Source organism: Macrobrachium nipponense, chromosome 2, assembly GCF_015104395.2.
Source record: "Macrobrachium nipponense isolate FS-2020 chromosome 2, ASM1510439v2, whole genome shotgun sequence".
Taxonomy (NCBI): Eukaryota; Metazoa; Arthropoda; class Malacostraca; order Decapoda; family Palaemonidae; genus Macrobrachium; species Macrobrachium nipponense.
Genome location: NC_087201.1, coordinates 125821842 through 125838128, shown reverse-complemented (window position 1 = coordinate 125838128; position 16287 = coordinate 125821842). Strand labels below are relative to the sequence as shown.

Here is a 16287-nt window from a genome sequence, read left to right as displayed (position 1 = left end):
ATGACCTTTGTATTACTGAAGTTTAAGTGAAAAAGTGTGTGCACATTGTGAAAATGTTTGTGGTAAAAATCTACTGCCCTACAGTGATGAACAACTGCCTTTATGCAAACAATTACTTATTCCAATGTGATATAAATACTTCAGTGAAACTAATGAATCTAGGACTTCAATACAACCAGTAGTATCTTAAATTTACTACCTTGCCTTGATGGTTGAAACATTAGCCAGTACTATCAGTAAGTCTTAATCCAATCAATACGTTACTTATTTAAAACTTACAGGGATGTGGTGCAGACTTCTGTGATGCAATTACAGCTTGACTTCTCTCATAGGCAGATCCCAAATGAGGATTACTAGAAACACTTGGAGGCAGTCGTTCAGTTGGGGATGTTGGGGAGGTTACTTCAGGCTTATCATCTTTTCCGGGAGACTGCTTAGGTGCTGACCACCAAGTTTTTAGGCTACTGAATACACTCTATTTTGAAGAAAAATAATTTTGTTAAACACTAGAGTATTTGGAGTTACAGTAGTTAAGTCATTCAGCTACAAAATCTATTAACGAAGGAGGCATCCATACAATATCAAACCAAAGTGCCAAAGATATAATTAAATTATTGCCTCAATATTTTGACTACAATTGGAACAAAGCCAAGAATGATTTTGATATTTAACTCAAAATAAAATATCTCTGAAGAGCAAAAAAAAAAAAAAAAATCTTATTTAATTACCAAAACCTTATCTAATACTAGAATAAATTTCCTTGCATAGTAATTACTTTTTCACTATTGGCATCTGTGCCCGGTCAGGAGTCATGTGGAGCCACCCACATACCCCTCTTTAAATCCGTGACCATGTTAGTTATTTTCTTACCACCTTTAAGAGAGGACATGTTTTGCTTCCGTCCTTTTAAAGCTGGTTTAGTTTGCCACTTGCTTTGAATCTGTTTGTGTGTGGAATTTCTGGCCAATTTTATGAACATGGAGCCTTGTCATTCTTTGATAAGATTTCCTGGATCTCACATGAAGCAGATAAATGTCCAGATATCTACGCCTTTTTCAACGTCGGAGTACACAGAGCCTCATCCAACATGTAGTAGGTTGTAGGTGCAGAAAACTGTTACTTCGCTACCTATACTATTTGACATTTCACATATCCCATCTGGCTCATCTATGGATTCATATCTTGGATGTATCGGGAGGGGCTTTGGGAAGTAATTTTTACTAACTGTGCACCTTTCCCTGTAGGGAGGGGTTGTGCATCGCCATCTTGTTCTTTGTTCAGATACGGAGGCAGAGTTGATGGGGTGTGCGATCAGCGTTAGGCCTATCTGGAGTACCACATTACACAAGTACTCTTTCCAGTTAGATATGAAAAACTCAAGAATGTTTGCCTTCCCTCAAAAAGAGGCAAAATTGTAACCATTCCTATCACCTATATCCTCTAACAATAAAAAAGTTTTACATTACTCAAAAAGAAATACATATTAAGTTTACATAAAAATGCCACAGAAACTAAGAGCAAAAACTATACATTACCTTAATACCATTAATATTCTTTTGAGTATCCTTCAGTGAACTATTTATACCATCTAAACGTGTTTCTGTATTTGTCAGCTGTTCTCGTTGTTTAACGAGTTCCTGCAGAGACAAGTTTAATTATTACTAGTATTATATTAATAATAAAGAATACAACTCATAATCAAAATATGATGCAAATGATGATGAGAATTTTTATTTGCAATTAAATTTTAGGTTTCTTTAAAATAGCATCAGCAATTTGAAGTCACCTTTTCAAAATGTCCTTCATGTTCTTAGTAGTGCTAATAATTTGTGTTCTACATAAAGGAATTACTTAGTCTTAAAACAATTCTGGTATGTTTGTAAAACAATCACTCTCTTGACATAAACCAAATATCTACTAATCTTAGGAAGGACACAACTGAAAAAGATTGACATACAGTGGACCCCCTGCATTCCTGGGGGATGCATACCAGACCCCCAGCCCCACGGATATCTACAATCTACAAATAGTTAGAACCCCTATAAAAACACTTAAAACTGCCTATTTTGTTAGTTAAAACTCAAGAAAAACCCACCAAACGTTTATACCTGGTTTTTTAATAGTTTTTTCACAAAAAGTGCATTTTAGGATGAAATTGATAAGAAAATCCTGTAATTTGTGGATATTTCTCACAGAAAAATACCACGAATAGGCGAATTTCTCACATTCAACGCCTGTAGAGGAATCCGCAAATACTTGAGTCTGCGAATCTGGAGTGCACGAATATGGGGGTTTACTGTATATATTTTATTGTCTACTAACCCTTAACGGACAGATACCCTCATATAAGTAACAATAACAGGTTCTGAGTGGTGGATGGATTACCTCCTGGTGAGTACTAACATTAAGCACCATCGATTTGGAAAAATCAGGCAGGAAAGAGGTTCCACTACTGCAATATCCCACAAAATTACTAATGGCAACTCTTAGACAGGCTCAGCTCGCTGATTCTAGTGGCTAACGATTCAGTTGTGTTGGTTTTAGTTCTTATCTTTTATGATAGTATGTCAGTTATAATTGCAATTTTGCAAAGAAAAATAAAGAAATATTAGAAAAAGCATGTAGTATGTATAACCCCAAAAAGTTACTGTATTTTTTATCTCAGTAAATTTACATAAATATATTTTACAACAAATGTACTCTAAATTCGTTATTGATTTTAGTTCTCATCTGTTACAATATTGTGTGAGCTGTAATTACAATTTTACAAAATAAACTAAAATTAATTATTTGAAAAAACATGTATAACTTGGTCAAATTTATGACTATCTTATAAAGGAGGCCCCACCAGGCAGTTGCAAATGCATAGGCATTTTCAACTTCTTGTGGAAGGTAGGAAGAAGTTTTTAGAATTTTTTTCTTACACCATGTGCATTTACATATCTTCCTCTTTCCACCTCTTTCCATTAATGTGTTTTTTCATAAAATGGCCAACCTCAGAGTTTCCATGGTTTGGGGTGCTGCATGTTATTTTAGCCTGACTCATAAGGGTTAATAAAAATATGTTACATTATCTTTAACACCAGTGCACATTATCTTTAACAACTGTGCATCTTTTGGTATCTCTGACAACTTCAATGCTAAGCAGTGAGAATGATCTTAGGTTTAAGAGGTTCTGTAATACTAGAGTACATGCACTGCAGCCTTGCCTTAACTGCTGTTTTTATAAGTAAATTTTTATTTGCTTATAAATTTTCCTTTAATGTATTTTTTCTTCCTATGTTTTCTCATCTATCACACAAGGGCATTTGATACTGTGGAAGCTTGATCTACATCTACAAGTCATTAACCTTTAACCTTGTTCCATAGGGATCAAGTTAATAATAATAATAATAATATAACAATAATAATAAAAATATGTGGCACGATGGCAGTGGTTTAGGTCATCAATGGACTGGTTAAGCAACACTGGGACTGGTCACTCGTTGGATGGGTGACCGCTCTCTTCAGCACTGATTCCTTAGGAAAAGATCTTTCCCACAATATCCTCAGTCTACTCAGCTGTAAATGAGTACATACCAACTATGGGTTAAATAGCAGAATTAAACAATGATGGAAAGAAATAAAAGATTAGATGACAATGATTTAATTGGAACCTCTGGCAATGGAGGAACTTCATCCGGCAGCCAGGTATACATCCCAATTAAAGGGGAAGATGGTCAGGTACTTGGAAGTCATTATCCAGCAACTAACCACCACAACAACAGTAACCAGCAACCAGAGACTGGAGCTACAGAGGCAAACCAGAAGAAGAAATAGACAAGAGAACAAAATAAGGAAATATGGAGACGAAGAGAGGATACAGAGGGTTAGTCAACATCTGGAATGAGAGAAATAAGAACCCCCAAACAGAACAGAGGCTGGCAGACCAAGAAAAAACATAAAGAAAAATAACTGGGTCTCCACAATAGAAATAGAGAAACTGGAAAGATAAATAACGCCCAGCAACGAAGATTAAGAAGACGAACTATGAGACAACAGGAATGATGAGATACCAAATAGCACACAAAGAAAAACCAAAGATGTAACATAGGGGTGGCTAGAGGTGGGCAGTCAATGTTAAGACCTCAGGTTTGTTAGCTATGAAAGATAAAAATAGATTTACAATTTGTCATTTGTTCATATGCAGAACAAACCTTCAGTCTTAACAAAAGGATGGACTCATACTTGGAGGGAGGTATGAGAATCCTGAACTGATTGAAGGTTCGCCACACCCGACCACCCTTCCCAGAAATGATAGTTCTAAAGAAGGGGGTATAAGCCCGTGAGCAATTATATATAAAGGTATCTAAAACTCAAGTTCACTGGGAGTCAACACAATGAGACACGTCCAGATTCATTACATTCATGGAAGAAAATGAGAACTTCATCTGTTCAAGCAACAAACTATGCCAGCCACAAGCAAAGGGTTTGTCACCACTCCTCACTCCCCTTGCTGGAAAGAGGAGTATATGCTACTGAGAAGCAGATCTGTATGTTGTATGAAACATAAAAATAAGTGCTATCACAGTAAGGCTGCCATACTCACCTGCATCAAGCCAGGTTCAGCGTATGATGTGTCTAATCTTCAACCAGCATGTAGGAAGGAAGAGTGGAAAAAAAAGAATAAGAAGGAGACCAATCATCTCGCTCATTCTCTCTTCAACTCAATTACCCTAGGCATGATACAAACAGTCCCACCAGGGGTACTGGATGAGTTACACAACTTTTTGGGCAGCCACCATTGGACCCAAGGAAAAATTGTCCAAGGCCTTGTGGGCAATATCCTTGATGTAAAAGGAAGTGACAGTGGTCTACTGAAGCCATGTACCAGCATTCAAAATGCTATGAACAGAGAAGTTCTTTTTAAAGGCCAAAGAGGAACTTAATCCTCTGATGTCAAGTGCTCTTGCATGTACAATATTTGTGACAGAATTTGCAGGTGAGGAGTAGGCTTGTCTAATCGCCTCACAAAGCCAAAAAGAAATGGCATTCTTGGACAATTCTTTCTCGGTTTGGCCTGTGCTAACAAAAAGTCTGACGCGTAGGCATTAGGTAACGGGTCCTTTTTAGATAGCAATGCAGTGCTCTGACAGGACAAAGCAACAACTCTTGAGGATCTTTACCAACAAACTCCTTTAGGAAAAGAATGGAAAACGAGGCAAATCTCTAGGTGAACAAGACTGTTCAAAGCTCTTGTACAACATCGAGATCTCCCAGGACAGTGATGTCTACGCCTTTTACACGAAGAACTAAGCCCAACGCAGCCCTGTAGCTTTTGATAGCAGACACAGAGAGAAGCTCTTTAGTTCTGAGAAAGATAAGAAAATCCACTATCCTCTGAACAGAAGTTCTGAGTGAAGAGAACCCAGTCAACAACACCAATCACAGTAGATGGCCCACTTGCCAACCCTGGTACACAGCTGATGCAGACATTTGAGTCACTGCTGTGATAAAAGCCTCTTACTCACAAGAGATACTGGACAGTCTCCAGCTGTAAAGTGATAAGAACCCTACCAATGGGTGGTACCTCTCCATATGAGGTTGGCAGAGAAGGTTGTGCCAAGAGGGAATTTCTCTCGCAACCACTGACAGAAGAGACAGAAGGTTCGGGAACCACTCTGCTTGGGGCCACAAAAATGCTACCAGGGTCATCCTTAGATTCCTGGAACCCATTGCTCTGTTTAGGACATGATGAATAAGGCAGAACAGAGGGAAGGAGTACACTTCTCAATTGTCCCAAGGATACTGTAGGGTGTCCTCCACTACAGCAAATCGGTCTGGGACCACCAAACAATAGACCTCAAGCTTCCTGTTGAAGTGAGTCACGAAGAGGTCTAACATGGGTCTTCCCCACAAGAGAAACAGCCAGTACGATGTCCTGATGCAGAGACCACTCCGCACCTAGAATTTGACTCCAATGACTTAGCTTGTTGGCCACAATATTCCTCTTGCCTGAAATGTACCTGGCCATGAGCTCCACCGAGTTGTCGATCGCCCACTGGTGCAGCTCGACTGTCAACTAGCAGAATTGGCGAGACACCAGGCCACCCCCTCTCCTACCTAAGTAGCTGGCCAAACTCAGCAAAATACTCATGCAAGAGAACCTACATAGTACTGTAACAATAAGAACAGTACCTACTAAAGGGAATAATTAATGAAGAAAGGAAGAAGCTTAGCATACTCATAAAACTGGTAACCAGAATGTAATGATAAGCAAGTTAAGAGGAAAAAGAAGATAAACAAGGACATGAGACAACATTTAACAAATGTTGGAATAGCCAATCTAAAATGCACTATCAAAATACAGACAAGAAAGAAAATTTACCAAACTTGAGAGTTGTGTTTACTCTTTCATGAGAAACAGTCTTTTGATTGTCATTTACATATCCTCTTCATAACCTTCTGCCTGACCTGCCATTCAAGTAAGTGGTGAGCAATGCTAACCTTCTAACACTATTTTTGGTTTTCATACAAACCTGCTGATTCATAAATTGCAAATGATCAAATAATACATCATTAATATTTTTTTGTTTTAAGTGAGATGTACATGCTACTAATATAGTTTTCAATCTGTAACTTAACATAAAGCCACCACAAACAAATGCAACAGATATTAGAAGATTTGATGAAACAATATTAAATGTTACACATTGCAATACCTCTGCTGTCTCGATGCCAATTTTTTCAGATTCGTGCAGCAACCCAACACTTCGTTTTGAAGATTCTAGCGTTCGATTTTCAATCTGAAACGTATTCATAATAATAATTTCATTTTTAATAATGACTAATAATTACACAAAAATGTTTATTTCTGGCTTCTCTATTTGTCCTAGCATATACTAATCCAATATTCCATCTTGGAAGTAAAGTTCTCCACTCTAAATAACTTTTAGCCTAGCCTGAATTACATTGGCCAAAACAAATAACAATTACCTACAGTAACAAGTATAATAGAGTAATTTTTTGTTTCAATTACAATGAATTTACAGAATGACTTGAATTTTCTTGCAATTTGACTTCTAACTTTATTTAGTATAGATCATGGCAATGATATTAGACATATTTGCAAACCATAAAGATAATACTTCTGTAAAAAATAGCAACAAATTATTAAAACATTACAAAAGTTCAACTAGAGTGATCAAAGTCTAATGAAATTACTTATATATAGTAACAAAATTGCATCAAAAATTTCCAATGGTGCACATCAGAACACAAAAGACTAAGAAACACTCTGTACATAGTCTTTTTCTACTTTTCCAGTCAGCTCTAATAAACATTTCTTGTCAGTTGTTTGGTTATACGTAAATGTTTCCATTCTGATACATTTCACAGCGAAATAAGATGTGGAAAAGTATTTATGCAAAGAATATCAGCAGCAGGTGTTGAAATGACATGGCTAGTTTTAAAAAAAATATGATCTAAAATACAAAACTGAATTAAAATAATCATGTTTCAAAATACGAACCACTTATTTTACTTATGCTCAGCCAGTCAGTGAGACAGACTAAAGCCAATCATAATCCTTCTAGGTAAGTAAATATTCAGTCACTGACAGGAAGTCCTTGCTAGCCACATCACCTTACCTTTTCACTGCCTTCCTGAACTGAAACATGTGAATTAAACCAACTGAAGAAACTATAAAGAGGGTAGCCCTGTAATTTTGTATATGGTACCAATTTGGTAAACCTGTAGCTAACTGGTCTTTTGTGACTACAACTCTCCTGTAACTGTATAAACTCAAAAACAACATCTGTATAGAGTACACATCTGTGTATGCCCACATGAATGTTTCCACAGTACGTACATCCAAGTCTCAGAGGTTATAATCCACGTCAATCACTTTGAATCATCATCGTTAATGTCAAGGGACTCCCCACTACCGAAAGGATACTAGCTGATATGTCATGCAATACTGTATTTTCTTTGAGTGGTGCACAGGATGGTGCAAAGGTTAAGCCCAAGTAGTATCCAATTCAACTTCATCATTATCTCATCTATACATAAATGGAACTTTCATAATCTTCCTTAAAGTATAATTTTCACTCTACCCAGCCATTTGACCCCATATACTATTCTTGAAGCTTTTCCTCAATTTACCAAAAATATTTTTGGCATTCTGTTCATACCATTTTACACATCAGTTAAGATATACAGATTGTACCAGACTTTTGTACAATCTTTCATATACAATTTCATTATATTAGATCTAGAAGTCTTATTCAATATGCACAAAGTTCGATTCTCCATTTTCAGTGCGTTAGATTAATTCCATCTCCATATATATATTCCATCATATTAATAATAAAACCACTCCAGCGATAAAAATATTTCCTCCATTTGATTAAAAACCACCCCCACCATATTTCCTCTTATTTCCCCAATAACCATGTGATAATAAAAAACACCACTCCAGTAATAAAAAATATTCACCTGTTTCGGCAAATACAAAATACTTACCTCTATTTCACCAATAACTCCATGTGGAATAAAACAAGTCTCCAAAAAACATATCTCCAAGCAGGATAATCAAAAAATGAAATCCCATCTCCAAAAAAATATGCACTCAAAGCATCTAGCTGACCCACTCACAAATATTGCCCCATATATCTCCTCAAAAATGTGTCTCCATTTGCAACAAAAATGGCTGCAAAATAATTGAACTAAACATAGCTCTCACCACATAGGCAAATATCAAATGGCCAAAAATATATCTCCAATATATTATATCTCAAATTATACCTCCAAAATAATATATCTCCAATTCTCCAGAGAATAACTCAATGTTATAGTAAAAAACTATACTCTCTCTCCTTAGCATAACTGCTGAAAAAGGGCAAAAACTCGGCAAATAAAATTGTCTAGGAAATTCTAGAAAAAAATCACCAATGTGCCACAACTCATTATAACAGAACTCCAAATTCAAAGTGTCTAAGCCATGACTTCTCCATATGCACTACGACATAAGCCATTAGAAACTTAGCCAAGTTTCCTATCTCTGGCAAAGTTGTCACAAATACAACAAAAGTATTGTGCGAGAAACTCACAACTTCTGGAACATAAATATCCAGAAAAAAAAAAAATGTAGTGCCATTACGTATGCATTCAAAAAAATGCAAAAATTCTCCCATAAATCTCTCTGTAGCATCAAACAGCTGAAAACACATTCCCGAACAATGACTCTAAGTCACGAACTGAGATATTAAACAAAAATTCACTCAAACTGGAGAGAAAAAATACATTCAAATTCACCCATGATAAAAAAACTTGTGTCAGCGATGGCTATCTTCCAAAAAAGGAGAAAAGAAAAATCAATGGCACTTTTAACTATCTTCATGACTCACGTATATGTCAAGCAATTATCTGCTGAGCTCATTAAAAAAGAAAAAAAAACAGTGTTGTTAGTTCCTCCCAAATTTAAAAAATATTTCACCACCCTTGATAGAATTACAGTACCCACGTATTAGTATAAAAAAAATCAGTATCAGAAATATCATTATCAGCAGCATCACCAAAATTGCTATCATCAAAATCACTAGTATTAGTATACAAAACATCACCAATGTTAATGCTTGTCCATTCACCAAAAATTTGGCACAAAATTCACCAAAAGTTCAGCCAGATTCATCGAGATTCAGCAAAACACATCACTCATGAATGACTGACATGTTCTCTAAAGTTATAAAAACTCAACAAATAATTAACCACAAAACTTCTCCCATAATTCATTGTAATAATTCTCCATAATATAATTATCTGTAATAATTATAAAATAGTCTCCCATGAAATATCTCAAATCTCTCGTAAAACATGTCTCCCCAAAACTCAATACCATTTCCCCAGTATACACCAATATTGCCTAACCCCCACAGTATACACCATCATTGCCACACCCCCCCATGATACCAACCAACACCAATCAACACCAATCACCGGTATCATCAGATACAACACCAGATACAATACCACTCATCGTCATTTTAAAGTAATCCCTCCTACACAATAAAAAAAAATAATAATCTCTGTGTCCCCATTATATTTGTGCCTTCCAAAGCATAAGGAAAACTTACACACATCCAATGCATTTAATTTCTTTTCTCTTCATTCAAGAGAAAGAAAATCTTTTTCTAAAAAGGGAACCCTACGGGCATCTCACATCATCAACTAATCGGTATCAGCTGATGTCCTGTGGCATTCATTGTCAAGGGCAAATTCGTCTCAACACCCCGACACAAAGGAAAAAAAAAAAGAAGGAGTTCACCCCCACAGAGAAAAAAAGTGTTTCACCCTTCCGTTAGAACAACCTCCCCATCAAGCGATACCCCCGAGGCATGCCAGTAGTACCCTCCCAGTAAGCAACGCCCCTGAGGCAGGCCAGAACTCGCCTTCCCCTTGCAATACCTCTCTGCGTCAGTTTAGCAGAAAGTGCTGAGGCCGTAAGAACAAGTGGGCGCTCCCTGTCGTCAAGCAAAAAATGCAATTCAAGCACAGTTTCGCATGTATGAAAACTATTCATACTCACGTATACACTAAACAAAGACGAATGCGTCTCTTCTAAACAAGCACCAATAAAGAAAACACGTCACTTTCTGCTACTATGGGAAAAAAAATGTGGTATCCCAAACCAATCCCATACACAAAATTTTTCAAAAAAACCCTCCCCAAGACCAAAAAAAGGTTCTTTAACACTCACCACTTCATAATGAGAAAAAAAAAAAATTCGGAATTTGCACAAGACACGCTAACATACACACTCACGGGCATCTCGGGATGCACTCGATATCACACGCACAAGCCACACTGACTGTGACTCCGAGGCAGACCGCCCTGGGCAAAATGCTGAGTCCAGTTCAATTATCTCCCATCAATGCCACAGTTAACGGATGGATATTTTCTCATCTCTCATTTAGCAACTGAAATCTAACAATTTAACAATACGTATTCCACAATCCCAAAAAAGACTTTGTCGTTCGAAAACCACTGCTAAGTATTATGTCTGTGACATGATCATAACCCCTGTCTAACTGGTCCCCTGTCTCTTCGTTAGCGTACATGCAGCTTATAAAATACATAAAAGCCCCTTAAATTGCTGCCACCACTGTTACGAAAGAATCTCGTATTTTATTTGGTATGAGTGAAAACCGAGGCGTCAAGACAAACTGACAACACACCCAATCTCTCTCTCTCTCTCTCTCTCTCTCTCTCTCTCTCTCTCTCATAGCCTTCGCTCCATCTCTCTCTCGACTCACTCGCTCCCTCTCTCTCTCTCTCTCTCTCCATTCTAACAGGTCATCAAATGAGTCAAGAGATATGGAAAAATATAACATTTATTTAACAATGGAAAGATAATAACTCAAGTCTCACAGACTACCTAACTTAGTTAAACCCCCAATATGTAAATGTCTTAATCAGTAATTAGTCACACCAATTATCTCTCTTCCATACGGGACTCTCTGTCCCCCTAGGATTCTCGGCCCCCCCAAGGACTCTCAGCCCCCTTGCCAGAATCGTCTGTTACAAAGACAGGAGAACACACAATTAAGTATACGCACTTGTAAAGACAAATTCAAAGATTAAACATTTTTACAAGGTAATAAACAAGCCATCCCTTTGGCTAAAGTAAGTCAACACTTACCCATCTCCAGCCCAGAACTTCACACAAATAACTAAAACTTTCGCAGAGCTATCCCCAGCATTCTGCCTTTCTCTCACAGACGTCTCTGAAAGTCTCCCCATAGACTTGGCTAAAGATGCCATTATCAAAGGAAGAGGCACACACGTAAATATGAATGCACACTTCGTCAACGCCCCATGTAACTGGTCGCAGCCAGTTTTTCAAAGGCACTTGAACAAGACCCCATGAACTGACGAACATTGACCCGCTTAACTATGCATCAGAAATGATTTATCAGCTTTCTCAGGTCGTTGCTTCGGCTCTGTCTCTATGGGTAATCTGCGCATTCCAAAAAGTCCCAGCACAACACATTGGCCTATTAAATATATTATTAATTATAACCCCTTTCATCTTTTCATCTCACATATATTATATATATACATATATATATATATAATATCTATATATATATATATATAATATTATATATATATATATATATTATATATATATATATATATATATATAACCCTAATTAAAATTTTCATTGAGCAACTCGAAAAATGTACAAGAAGGTCCAATTATAAATATAATGTTTTGATCTCTTGTGTTTTGCTTTTGTACCAACGAATGGAGGAAGGTCAGACAATCCCCTTATTACTGTGACCCTTGGCGGTCATTTCCCTTAATCATCCATACACGAGGAAATGGCAGCGGCGCTCAAAAATTTTGCCAAATCTACCAAATTGTTACCCTTTTTCCTGAAAAATTTGAACGGGTTTAAGAAAACATGGCAGCATTGCTAATCACCCTCCAGTCTCAACCTTTTGTAGCCAGAGTATAAATATTTACGCTGTCTGTCTATCAGGAAAAGACTCTGATAATTTGAATTGACGGCATCTTTCCTGAGAGAGAGAGAGAGAGAGAGAGAGAGAGAGAGAGAGAGAGAGAGAGAGAGAGAGAGAGAGAGAGAGAGAGAGAATATTTAACCAGTGGGCATTAGTACATATGCAGGCAGTGTGTTCATGCTTGTTAAAAAATGTGCAGTACTGGTAATTCATATCTGGAAGACAAAAAAACAAATATGAATTTTGTTGTTGTCAGTCGCATGGACTAAATTTAAAATAGCAGGGAACAAATCTTAACATTCCTTGAGAGATTAGAGAGATGAACCATTGCTGAACTCTCTCTCTCTCTCTCTCAACTATACTGTTAAGTGTTAACTTGAGTCTCTGAAACCAATAGGTATTAGCACATGCGCAACTGTATGTGTGTGTGTATGGGTATACTGTTTAAAAATGTGCTGTACCTACAGGTAATAACTACATCTTTGAAAGATAAAACAAACAAACAAACAAATTTTGTTGTTGCTAGTTGCGGGGGCTATAAAGGGTGTGACCAGCAGACAGAAAGATTAACATTTTTCCAGAGATTAAAGAGCTGAATTTTGTTTTGAAGGCATGTCAACAGCGTCAGGAAATAGGTATCATCTTCTAAAGAACTTTTTTTTTCTTTTTTCTTTTTGCTAAAGAATCTTCAAACCATTTTGCATTCAAAGTAATGAGAAGGAATCATTCTATTCTTCATGTAATCAGTAAAATACTTACACTATTAAAAACTAAAACTACGTACTGCATGCAAAACACACACATCATCGTCAGCTTCGCGTGTGTAAACGTTCGTTCTAAGAAATTCACAATCGTCAGCTTCGCGTGTGTAAACGTTCATTCTAAGAAATTCACCTGATTGGCTGGTTGGTAGCCATGGAGATCTGTTATCCAATGAATGCCCTCTGCTTCTGTTCTATTTAGTATAGACATATGCCGTGGATGGCACTAGGTTTGAATGTTACCATGATCGTGATTTTCTGACTGCTGACGGCAAAAATTACTCAATAATTTTCTTTATATAATTATTTCTTCGTGAAAACAATAATATAATATGATCATTTTAACTTTAATGTACAGTGGTATGAAAAATACCAGTGTGTCGTAGCGATGCATCATCAATATAGTGGTATGAAAATACCACATTGTGTTGTAGCGATGCGTCATCACTAAGTGCAAATCCTTTTCCCGGACCATCCTAAAAATTTTACGACTCTTCAACTTCAAGATCGATATGGTGAAATATATTTTATAGTCATACTTATTGTTAAAATTCACAAGTTGAACTGCAAAACATTATTATATTTTGATTGTTATGCACATCCATATTTTTTGCATTTTACGGAATGTTTGTTATGAAAATGATATTGTAATGATACAATTAAGTTTGTTCATACTTACCTGGCAGATATATATATAGCTGTATTTTCTGAAGTCCGACAGAATTTTAAAAACTTACGACACACGCAGTGGGAGTCAGGTGGTTAGTACCCATTCCCGCCGCTGGGAGGCGGGTATCAGGAATCATTCCCATTTTCTATTCATAATTTTTATTTCCACTGTCTCCTGAGGGGAGGTGGGTGGGTACTTGATTATATATATCTGCCAGGTAAGTATGAACAAACTTAATTGTATCATTACAATATCATTTTTGTTCATGAAACTTACCATTGTCCAGATATATATATAGCTGAATCCCACCTTTGGTGGTGGGAGTAGACAGAATAGAAGATTTTAGGAAACATATATATGCAGATAATTGATATCTTGATTCCTTACCTGTTAGCATAGCTGACTTCGTGGTTACTGCCGCGTAAGTCTGCTTGTGCTACTAGAGTTGCCAGCGAGGTAGAGACCTATATAGCTGGTGCACTCCAGATGATCTGTCAACAGGGGCGAGACCACGACGTGACTAGACCATATTGACCATACCATGAGGGCTAAGAAGTAAAATAAATATATATATAAAAATATATATCACCACCTGACCCACCTAGCCAAAGTTAAGGTGTGTTAACTAAGGCTTAAGAGTTAAGAAGTCACCGTTGTCGGCGACTCAACTACTAAATTAAGAGCTCTTCCTAACCATTTTCTACAGGATAGGATGAGTGGTACTTCTTGCCCCCAAGATTGTGTCTGCAGACACGTATGGCCCTAGCGAGCAGCAGATCTCATATGCCATCTTCACATCTCGCAGGGAGTGTGAATTGAACACAGAGTTGCTTCGCTAAACACCTGGTACTCAGGATGTTGCTGAGTGCCATGCTCTGTTGAAATGCTTCCGAGGCCGCGCCCTCACCTCGTGAGCATTCAAATCCAAAGATTTCAAATCTTTGTGCAAACACAAAAGAAGGAGCTTTTTTGAAAGACCTCCTCTTAACAATAAAGCCAGGGTGTTCTTCGATATGGGCAAGTCTGGTCTTTTCGGAACACTGCAGATTGTCCGTACGACTTCGACTTTCTTGAGTTTTATGTAGATAAAACTTGAGAGACCTGACAGGGCACAGGACTCTCTCTGGCTCCTGCCCACTAACTTGTGCCATCCTTGCTTCCAAGCTCCTGGCCCAAGGACAAAACGGGTTTCCATTCTTAGGCCATAACGAAAAGCTTAGAGAGCACACCGCCTTGTGTTCTCTAAAGCCAAAACTTGTGACGATGGCTTAAAATCTCACAAACCCTCTTTGTCGTATCTAGGGTGGTTAGAAAAATGCCTTCCTGATCACATGCAAGAAGTTAACAGGTAGGAGATGTTCGAATGCTTTGACATCAAGAACTTCAGACTATGTCAAAGTTCCATATTGAAAGCTTCGATCTGGACATGCACAGTCAGTCCGTCTGTACTAACGTCAGGTGACCGACCAGTTGACCAGTCAGACGAATCAAGGACAGCAAGGCTGTACCCTGAAGACCATAAGGGCCCTATTCTTCGCTGAAGGATGAGTGTTTGGACTGCCTGGGCGATTCAAGCTAAGCAAACCTTGGGGGGTGTATCAACGCAACCCAACGTCGTTAGCGAATCAACTCCTGAGCCACTCCTGACTCGAGCTTCTGGTGCCAGGAGAAAGGAGCGAGGAGCAAAAAGGCGATTCAGTCCCGAAGGACGAATGCCTGACAGTCCAACCTGGTCTCATGTTAAACGATCATCGGGGGTGTATAAACGCAACCGACTTCGTCAACAAGAAACTCAGGGCTACTATATGTCTCCTGATCTCGCACGAGTGTCTGACTCCGAGAAAACAGGTGAGACAAAAAGTAGATGGTGAGCGAGTTTCGAGATTTCACAGAACTCAAAGATCGTGAAGGGCTTTGTTGTTTGACAGACGCAAATCTCTGAGCCCAAAGGCCGTCAACAACATATTTGCGTATTCTTTCATAGTTGTGACTGCCAGCTTATCCCATTCTTCAGACGGAAAAGGAAGACGGTAATCTTATTCCTGTCAACATCTCGATAGTCTGAACGTAGTCAGACTCAGAGCGGAGAGGTTATAGGCTACCTTTCGCGGTTAGAGTAGACCGACTCTTCTGGAAAAGGTCCTTGGAAAGTGAACTAGGAAGTATGTGAACCTCTGTGAATCCAGGATCCTGAGGCCAACATGGGGCGATCAGCGTCATTGTCGCTCCCTGTGACGTCATAAATCCTCTTATTACATTTCCTAAGCGATTGAAAAAGGGGAAAAAAGACTAAACATCCATCCCCGTTCAATATCATAGGATGGCGTTTAATGGTACCGATCCGGATCGAGA

General features: G+C 37.9%; 1 protein-coding gene across 1 annotated transcript in view; it reads right to left on the bottom strand.

The window, feature by feature from the left end:
- Window positions 1-16287, bottom strand: part of LOC135220975 (synaptosomal-associated protein 29-like) — a 181961-nt gene that overhangs the window by 133739 nt on the left and 31935 nt on the right. Inside the window, exons 3-5 of the mRNA XM_064258662.1 lie at window positions 6702-6785; window positions 1536-1637; window positions 280-475 (exon numbers count right to left, since the gene is read on the bottom strand). Of these exons, the coding sequence (XP_064114732.1) occupies window positions 280-475; window positions 1536-1637; window positions 6702-6785 (382 nt within the window). The remainder of the gene's footprint in view (window positions 1-279; window positions 476-1535; window positions 1638-6701; window positions 6786-16287) is intronic.